This window comes from Sinocyclocheilus grahami, unplaced genomic scaffold (genome assembly GCF_001515645.1).
Source record: "Sinocyclocheilus grahami isolate Dianchi unplaced genomic scaffold, SAMN03320097.WGS_v1.1 scaffold420.1, whole genome shotgun sequence".
Classification (NCBI taxonomy): Eukaryota; Metazoa; Chordata; class Actinopteri; order Cypriniformes; family Cyprinidae; genus Sinocyclocheilus; species Sinocyclocheilus grahami.
In genome coordinates this window covers 638,675-648,861 of record NW_015505599.1, presented here as the reverse complement: position 1 = coordinate 648,861, position 10,187 = coordinate 638,675, and the positions used below count along the sequence as shown (strand labels likewise).

The 10,187-nt window shown below is 39.6% G+C and overlaps 1 protein-coding gene across 3 annotated transcripts in view; it reads left to right on the top strand.

Moving 5' to 3' along the window:
* LOC107551319 (calcium-binding and coiled-coil domain-containing protein 1-like) overlaps positions 1-9,961 on the top strand; it is a 14,816-nt gene extending 4,855 nt beyond the window's left edge. For 2 of the 3 annotated variants that reach the window (XM_016232876.1, XM_016232877.1), the window contains exons 4-14: positions 2,401-2,609; positions 3,061-3,273; positions 3,370-3,518; positions 3,638-3,707; positions 3,883-4,137; positions 4,267-4,392; positions 6,316-6,378; positions 6,467-6,554; positions 6,659-6,804; positions 9,502-9,587; positions 9,671-9,961. In XM_016232876.1, the coding sequence (XP_016088362.1) occupies positions 2,401-2,609; positions 3,061-3,273; positions 3,370-3,518; positions 3,638-3,707; positions 3,883-4,137; positions 4,267-4,392; positions 6,316-6,378; positions 6,467-6,554; positions 6,659-6,804; positions 9,502-9,587; positions 9,671-9,698 (1,433 nt within the window). In that variant the 3' untranslated portion in view covers positions 9,699-9,961. The remainder of the gene's footprint in view (positions 1-2,400; positions 2,610-3,060; positions 3,274-3,369; positions 3,519-3,637; positions 3,708-3,882; positions 4,138-4,266; positions 4,393-6,315; positions 6,379-6,466; positions 6,555-6,658; positions 6,805-9,501; positions 9,588-9,670) is intronic. The other variant, XM_016232878.1, reaches the window with a different exon arrangement.
* Positions 9,962-10,187: the final 226 nt, after the last annotated feature.

Sequence of the window (10,187 nt, the reverse complement as noted above, 5' to 3'; positions counted from 1 at the left end):
CAGCGAACAATTTTTCTTTTGCTCTTTTTGATTAACATTATTTATTAATAAATGTACGGATCCATTATACTGATGTACATTTGATATTTTCTTTACTGTATACATTCACTTAAAACAACAGACTGTGCTGACAAGGATACTTGTCAAGACAGCCATTGGTATTCACCTGCTGTCTGAGAAGGCTATCTGTTTGTGCACTTCAGGTGTGTGAGCGGTACGCATAGAAACGCTCTATCACAGTGCATGCATACCACATTGAGATGTCTTGGGCTTAAATGGCTTAAAATTACTTTAATGTTTAAACCGACAAGACTTTAAACACTGGCCTGATCGTTAAGATAGTTTTGGAGGGCTAAGGTGACAGATAGGGGGGCTGAAACCCACCTAAAAAGGGTTTAGAACCGCCCCTGGTATAGCGTGCGTAATTATACTGAAACAAAAATATATAACCAGTTTACCTGATTCAATGTGATGGCTGAGTCTGTTTCTGAGATAACAACATGCCAACATGCCAATCCGTGGTTGGATTTCCGACACAGCTAATCGTAAATCATCTTACACTGTCAATAAGCGTGACAAGGGTTGCCAGTTTTTCACAACAAAACCCGCCTAATTGCTACTCAAAACTAGCCCAAAACTACAAAATGCGGCAAGTGTTAAAGTAGCCCAATTCTGCGGGAAAACCACGGACTTGGCAACACTGAGTGTGACTGATACTCGAGCCAACTCTGCTCTGTCGACTAGCAGTGGGAGTCAGATTGCCCCCTAGTGGATGGCTAAAGATTTGTTAAATCATATTCATAAATTCTCAAGAGAACATCTCTGAATTAACTGATGCTTGTGCCCCCCTTGCCAGGTGCTGGCTGAAAACCCCTGCTCTAGATGGCAATGCCAGGGGCACCAGCCAGAATAATGGACATGATTTTTAGAAGCAGCTGGGGGCCGAACTGAGTCCAAAAGGAATCCACGTGCAATGGAATACACCAACATGCGTAACAAATGCCGTAAGATTTCTGCTGTCTGGGTGGACTCAAACAATTCCTTTTCGAGGATATTGCTGCCATTGCTAGTAATGTGAAATGGAAAGTTGGGCAGGTGTGTGTATAAGACAAATATCTTCTATTACACAGCTTCCATATGCAAAAATATTCAGAGAGGGTGGCTGGAGGGGCAAGCATGGCAGGAAACGTTCATAAGTGGCCATATTAAATAGCGAGACATAAGTCCCGGTGTCCAGTCGTAGGGGAATACAAGATGTGCACATGGATTTGTCTAAAGTGAGATCATCATCTTCCAGTAGCAGCCGCTCTCGAACGAGTGTATTGTTTGGTTTCTCAATTAACTGAACTCATTTCATCTCATCTGATAAAGTACCAAAATAGCACGGTTTTGCCAGGCCTTTTAAGTCAACAACATATTGAAAAATCGACTCACTAGCACGCTGTCGGAACTGCAGCCGTTTCTGCAGGAGACTCTTTTTTTCCCCCCAAAGTGTCAATTTAACAGTGTCATCGCAGTGGCGTGATCGTCTGCGTCTCAGAGTGTGCAAAAAAACATGCTGTCATTCGGCACCAAGACAGTGAAGGAGTATGCCATTTTCAGCTTCATTGGGACAGTATCGGGCCCGTTGCTAACAGACTTGAAAAATCAGCAGTGTATCAAATACTTATTTGCCCCACTGTACATTTCAAAGGACGTTTTCCATTGCTCCCATGGGACCATAGGCTCGCCAGGATGGGGTAAAAAAGAGGCTTGGGGTAGATAAATGGGAACACGGGAAAATCATCTGTCATCCTCATTGCCAGTTGTTCTGTCTGTAAAGATGACTCATATTTGAGCTTATTTTACGTTTTTATTGTTCTTGTCAAATTTTTTCACAGCACTGAACTGTCTGAAAACATTCAAGTGTCAACACCACTTCCTGTTCCAAATCCTTAAAGTAACCTCCAGTCTGTTTTATTAATGTAGCAAACACATTACTTGAAATAACCATCATTATTAAGTCTAATTATGCATGCAACAGTCCCCTTAAATTGTGTTTTAATTTAGTGTTTAAGTTTTAAAAGTGTGTAGTGTCGGTGTGCCTTCAGGATTGGGAAACACTGCAGTAGCCTATAGTTTGATATAGGCTTTTTGTATAGGTCATTAATGGTCATTAGGTTGTCATATGGTCATTAATGTTGTCATATGTCCAACACCAGCAGAAACAGCAAGTGCAATAACAACTGCAGTTCTTGGTAGAACTAGAACACTCAGTTGCCATCTGATACTTTATAACTATTGCAACACTACTGCAAATGCTTGACATCTTTAAGGCTGTATCAGGCTGTTTATGTTTGTCACGTGTTTTGGTTTTAGGAGTTGTCTGATCTTTATTCCACTTTTCCTGCCATCTTTCAGCGTCTTATCTACCAAAACCTGGTGGGGAAGTATATCAGTTTGCTTATGTGGATGAACGTGACGAGATATGTGCAGTCAGTTCTCAGTTTACTTTTTGTGCTCCAAGACCTCTGGATGAACTTGTTACACTAGAGCAGGAGATAAATTGCGAGGAAGAGGAGGGGGGAGATGACCTGCTGGTGGTGGTGCCAAAGGCTCTGATCCTGCAGGTGGGGCATTCTTCAACAGAAGAGACCAGAACAGATTTGACAATAACAGCTTTTCAATTACCCTAATTAAGATTTGGACAGCAATCCGTATTTAAAAATGTATGTAATTGCAACATATAACAAAATGATAGCAAAACAATAACTAAACAAAGTTTGATAGGCTTTGAATTATGAAACAATTTCTTAGTTGTTAGTGGAAACTACACCTGGGATTACCCTTTTAGGACAACTGTGTAAACTGAAGGGGAAAGGTGGAGTTAGTTAGGGTATAGCATAAATGACAGATATATTCTGTATAAATGTTACTGTATTTAGCAATGACATTCAGATAGTTTAAGTGTGACTTTAGTGTCCAAAAACATTTTAGGCCTGTCATATCTGTCATACTGTACACAATTTTATTTGACTAATTACCTGCATATGTTTTTTAATATTTCTGGTATTTCTACAGAATCTCTTAGAAGGATGTCAGCGTGAGTTACATGAGCTGCGTAAGAGGTTTGAGGCTGCTGATGCTGAGGTCGAGAGAGAAAGGGAGAGATGGAAAGCTGAAAAAGATGAGCTTGAAAGAGTAAAAAATGTGATGAAGTGTCAGATTGATGAGCTAAAAAGCAACCTGAGGCAAAGCACTGAAAAAATTGAGGAACACGAGCAAAAACAAAAGGTAGAATAAAATTTTTGGATCGCCACTAATCAGAAAAATAAGGACACAGAGACCTACAGTATATGAAATTTTAAACTCTGGTATATTTGCTATCAGGATGTGCAAAGCACTCATGAAAACATGGCTGCTGAACTTAGTGGGTTGCTAGCAGAGAGAGATGAAAATCATCAGCAAATCAAAGAACTCCAACAGGATGCTGCCACTCTGACTCAACAAAAACAAGACATAGAGGCCGAGCTTGACAGGTGATTCGGGACCCATACCAATCTTCACCATAGTACAATTATTCTTTGCTTATGGACTGTGAATTTCTCTGGAATTTAACCAACTGATTGAATAAAATAGTAGCCATTTGTCTCTGCAGAATGAAGGAAAGAGTTAAAAAGATGACCACACAAAGGCGAGATGAAGAAAAGGAGAGGAGAGATTTGCAGGTGAATTAAAATGAGATGTTGTATTCAACATTACCATTTACAATCTACACTGTAATATTTTCTTCATTCTGTGAAATAATTATGAATAATGAACAAATTTTTTACAATTTGAACTAACTAGCATTACATGGACTAGATTACATGGTTAACATGTGAATGAATATTTTCTCTCCAGATAGAGAATGAGCAGGCACATGCTGAGCTGCGGACCTTGCAAGAGCGTCTGGAGGCCAGTGAGTGTAGCACTGAGGCCCTCCGCAGGGACCTGAGTGAACTGGGCTCCTTGCAGAGTCACAGCCATGCAGAGCTGCATCAGGTCAGACTTCAGTCTGCACAGATGAGTTTACAACTGTCCCAGGCCAACCTGGCACTGCGTGAGGGGCAAGCCACCTGGGCCCAGGAGAGGGAGACTTTAAGACAAAGTGCAGAGGTAACCCTAATTATCAGTTATAATAAGAAATCTCTCTCTCACACATACTATTACCACTTTTATCAGTCCAGCCACAACACCACTAGTAAGTACAGTATGTGATTCTCAATCTCTGTGCTCTTGTTAAAGTTGGATAAAGATCGTTTTCAGAAACTGAGCCGTGAGCTTCAGAAGAAGGAAGAGTGGCTCCAGGAGGAGAGAACCGAGCGAGAAAAACTGGAAGTGGAGCTGGGGAACGAGAAGGACTGTAACCGGGTAAATATTCCATGACACATGCATGGCCTATAATTAAACTTTCACATCAGTCAGAGCTTTCTGGATACCCAGCACATATGTGGGTCAGGTTACTGGTCTTGGAGCAACACCAATATGAGGCAAGAGTTGCTTTAAAAAACTCGTAAATAAGCTGACCAAAATAGATTTAAAAACAATATAAAATGCATGTGTATGTTTACAGAAATGTTTTCCCCCTCATCATTCATGTTAGTGGATGCCACGGCACACTGGTTAAACTGATTAATAAGAAATACTTAAAGGGGTTAAAGGGGTAATGACATGAGGAATCAAAAAATAGCATTTGTTGAAACCGCTTCCAAAATGTACTGTACTTCAATCAGCATCGAAAGCAATTCGATGCATGGAAAGCAAATATATGCACCCAAGCCCGCAGCATATTTACAGGTAAACCCACAGGGGGGAAAAAGAGGCTTTTAATGTTCTGTTGACTTGTTTAGACATAAATAACTTGTGGATGATAGCTCGTTGTCAAACATTAGCTGATACCACAGGTCTTGTAGTCATCTTTGAAGCTAGCCAAAGTAAATATTTGCCATTGATCAGAAATCGGTTACTTGGGAACTCACCCATGCATCAACACTTCTTCACAATGAATCTTCACAATCTTCTATGTTTGGGTATCTGGTATAGTAGCTGAGGTCTTCTACATCCCTAGATGTAGAAGTGGGCTGGTGTGGAAGAAATGCAGAAGGTTTGGAAGAAAGGTCCATGATACTTTCATCTGAAACTTCCCATCAAGGTCCTTGAGAACTAATCTTTGGTACCATCTTGGGCATCTTGACCCATGTTGAGTAACATTACACCAAAAGTACTAGTGTGAAAGACCCCTAAGGGGCCGTTCTCATGTCGTGTCTTTTGCACACTCAAGTTTGATATTTTAAATGTAGACGCGTGCCAAGCACGCTCATAATAGAAGCGACAGTGTTGAGATGCTTAAGTGTTGAACCAAGACTAGACCAAAGTGTCTGGATCCAGACCCCATATCCTGAACACATAAAACATAACACACATAAGCGCATGGCCAGGCAACCAGAACCGTATGCTTCCATTAGACTAACAGGGGTCCTGCCACCACAGATCGAGGAGGAAAATTATTTTTAAAAACTAGAAAAGAGTTGACCATACTCTAACATTCATGGATTATGGGTATTGGATATGGTTTTAGAATTGACTCTACTGTAGTCAATGCAAAAACAGGATCCATTTGATATTAAGACAAAAAGAGATTTCTATAGCAATTTTAAGTTGGGATGCTGTTAAAAGAAAGGAATGGAAAGCTGTTACCTTGCTGGGACTTCAACCATATCAGTAGTTAGAAACATCCAGGGTGATTGATGTTGTCTTCAGAACGTCAGTTCCAGGAATTAAAGGGAATGTCAAGAGTTCATCATCCATATGTAGGTGTTGTCGATAAAACTCTAAGCCTGCTAAGTCTTCTCCCACTGGTTGCTGGGAGAGTGTTGGCTGACAAAGACATACCATCAAAACATCATGATCATAAATCAAAGAGAGTCAGAACATGGTGGAGTATATGCTTTGAAAAAATGTTGACTGTTAAAAAAAAACTTTACTAACATCATATGTGAACCTCAAGGAACATATTAAAAAGGCATGTCATGACCCCTTAGAATCTAAATAACATTAAAGCAAATAATGTGACTTTGGAAATATTTATAAACTTTTCAAAGTCGGATATATGTCTTTATTCATGGAGACACAAAGAGTACCCTAGACCCTAAGTATTTCTTGATAATGACACTAATATATTTTCATGATAAATACACTGAAGTTTAGTCCCACCACAGACAGCATAAAATGTGATGTATGAAGTTTTCACTGTAGTCTTTGGATATTACTGCATCATGTGTGTAAAACATACAGGAACTGAGAGCCAGTCTGAGAGCCCTGCAGAAGGAACAAGAGCAGCATCAGCTGGAGAAACAGGTGAAACCTTTCTGAATGTATGCATATTTCTGACTGGTGCTATCTCATCTGATGCCATGCTGACTGGTAGTGTTTTATTCACAAACAGGAGCTCTTAGATCATATCCATGTGCTGGAGCTGAGACTAGACACAGAGATAGATGCTAAGTGGGCTGAGGCTGCAGCTACTCCAACATGTCAGTCATGTCGTTTCTTCTTAAACATTGTGTAGGCATACACATACATTTTGTAAATGTAGTGCTAGTGATATTGTAGTAAATCTTCTTCTTATTTCTTGCAGCTAGCATTGATAGCCCTCCATCAGTTGAAGAAAAGCCACTGCAAGAGTCTTTATCTGAGCAGTCTTTATGTGTGGCAGATCATGAACAATCCAGCTTTCATGGGTCAGCAGAGCAAAGCCAAAAGGATGATGAGATCGATATGAGGGTAAGTAACAAAGATCAATGCAGTTCACTGTGCTCTCCCAGCTGGTTGGGCGCCAAGACCTGTATTTATTCAAACATTGCAGAGGTTGGTCTGCACTCTAAAATGTTTTGTTTAAATTAAAGCAGGGGATAAAAGACAAATGTTTTAGCTACCTGCTATTGTCAGTGTGGCAATGATTATATAGTAATCGACAAACATCAGGTGATCATAAGTAATCAATCCACAGACTCCAGTTTAAAATCAAAACTAATGAATTGTAACAATAGCACAATGTACAATGTTTTTGAACGGCGTTTTATTTTTTTGCCTGATGTGCTATTTTACCCAATAATTAATATTTGATGTTAAACTGTAGATTGATTCATTATGATCACCTGATGTTTACTGATTAGTCATTATCAATTAACTTATCATTGAGAAACAAAGAATTGTCACACTGACGAAGTCACACAGCCAAAATGTGTCTAGTTTAATTCAAATAAGTTTTTTGATTGCAGGCCAACCTTTGCAAAGTATCACAAAAATGAAATTTGCTTAAAAATCAACAAAAACTTCAAAAAAATAAAATTGAAAAGGGATTTTGCATTTGTGTGGCCACAAAGTAAGGGTGTTGTGTTTTATTTGCAAAATGAGCCAAGGCCTCAAATTGCCATCCCAACAAGTTAGTATGATGTGGTACCAAAATAAACTGAACCAAATCTTTCCAACAACTGCAAATCTATTACAAATATTTTGCAATATTTATTTATTTGATTTCTTTGCAATAACTTTTAATAAGTACAATTTGTCACAGTTTCAAAATATTCAATGGCACCAAAAAGTATTTGGATACTTTTGGACACCTACATCACACATTTGAAGATGTCTGAATTTCAATGCATTTAGAGACAAAATCAAATGACGCTGGAGCTGTTGAATGAGATTCATTCTTCAGAGCTGTAACGGGGCAACTGAGACGAGAGTGAAGTGAAGTGACATGTGGCCAAGTATGGTGACCCATACTAGGAATTAGTGCTCTGCATTTATCCCATCCAAAGTGCACACACACAGCAGTGAACACACACACACCGTGAACACACACCCGGAGCAGTGGGCAGCCGTTTTTTTTTTCTGCAGCGCCCGGGGAGCAGTTGGGGGTTCGGTGCCTTGCTCAAGAGCACCTCAGTCGTGGTATTGAAGGTGGGAGAGAGCGCTGTACATTCACTCCCCCCACCTACAATCCCTGCCGAGACGTGCGGATCCATACGCATAGTTTTATTCAGAGACATGGTCAAAACACAGCCAAGGTCGAACACCAGCAAACAGGTATGGTACAGACGAGACACAAGAGTGATCCTTAAACAGGCGTGGGTTGATCGACTGTGAACTTAATCCTGAGGGAGATGCGAACGGGGAATCCAGAAACAGAAGATAGTCCAGGCGAGGTGCAAACACAATCCGAAACAGCAGGCAAAGGGTTAATCCAAGACAGGATATAAGCTACAGGGCAGGCAGAGATCAGACAGGACGAGGTAAACCGGGCTAGAATCAAGACTCAGGTAAAACAGGTAATAAACAGGACACACTAGATTTGAACTTAGGATACACGGAATGGCTCCGTAAAGTTGCTATCGCTAGGAGAGTGATAAATGCAGACAATACTCGGCACTCTGAAAGAGGAAGTCCAAGGCTTATAAAGCGTGTCTCATTGGATGCAGCTGTGTGTGTGTAATCAGTGCAATGGATGATGGGAACAGTCATGTAACAGTCTGTGTAATGGAAGAGCGATCTCTGGTGGCGAGCAGATGGAAGTCCATGGACAGGATTCGTCACAAGAGCCACTTTTTAAACACTTTGTTACTTTTCGTGGATGTCAGTTTCCATCAAGTTCACATTGGTATTATTGCAGGATAACCACTGTTCATCTTTTATTAGCATAAGAACATCTGACAACCAGGAAGTGTATATTTTGAATAATATATCTTCATTCTTCTAAAGGTTGTCAACTACCAGTCATTAGAGTATCAACAGACTGTCTACTTAATATCTGCTAACATTTTATTTTATTTAGTGGTCCCCCAAAAGACATTCTATGAGTAACTTCGCCCGCACATGCACATTCTACTAACCCTAACCATAATCGTAGCTAATATTCTAAAGGGAGTTTGTTGAGATGTACAAGTTGCAAAGTTACTTATAGCTAGAAAAATTTCTAAAGTGGACTGTCGAAATAAAGTGTTTGAAAGTTAAAACAAATGCTATTTGGTTTAATATTTTCACATATAATTAAATGACATGCATATTTTTATTTGTGGCTCAAGTGTCCAAATACTTTTTTTGGGGGAAACTACATGTTCCACAGTTACTACTGTATGCACATTCAAATAAAAACTTTCCCTGATAGCATACATACATCACGGAGACATCTACTTGACGTCTGCATTTACATCTGGAACACGTATTTTTTAGAGTGTTTGCTTATCTGCAATACGTCTATAGGACGTTTCCTTTTAGATGTCAAATAGACGTCTATTAGATGTCTTTAAGATGTTTATGATTTAGAATGTATGATAAACTGACATTTTACAGACGTCGTTCAGATGTTTGCACACAGCAGATCCTTTCCAGATCAAACGATCTTTAACAGACATCTTGCAGACATACTTGTGCTATCTGTGTTGTATATAAATTTATTTGTACCCAACCCCTTACAAAAAGCAAGAGGACCTAGAAGTGGAGCCTTATTCCAGTGTCATTGGTGACAAACCCTTACTGCTTTCTGAACACAAGAACAGTGTATCCAGGTGATTATGATGCACAGATTCAGGAGCTTACCTGTGAAATAAACCCAGATCTGAGATAACAGTGCTCTCTGTCTCCCCAACAGTGGTCATGCTGACGCCCCCATGTGGTGAACCAGATGTGGAATAGAAATGAACATGTGTGCAGCTTGTTTACATCAGAGCATGGTCATGTGCTCCTGATCAGTGTGAAATATCAAAACAGTTTTCCAAGCTGGCTTATTTTGTTGCCAGTGTGTAATCTAATATATACTAAAAGTGTAGGTGTTCCAGTAGTGTGAATTTGTTTGTTTGTGCCAGTATGAATTTCCTTTAAGAGTAAGGTGATATACAGGAAATTAAGGTATGTTTTCTAGATATGAATAAATACATAAAGGCAGTGGATTGGGTTACACTTTATTTTAAGGTGTCCTTGTTACAGTGTAATTACACATTTAAGTACTGAGTAATATTAATTAATTACATGTACTTACTATATGGTTAGGGTTAGTATTAGGGTTTGGTTTAGGGTTACCTGCGTGTAATTATGCATAATTTATTGTTATTATAATAGTAAGTACATGTAACGTGTAACAAGGGCACCTTAAAATAGAGTGTTACCTT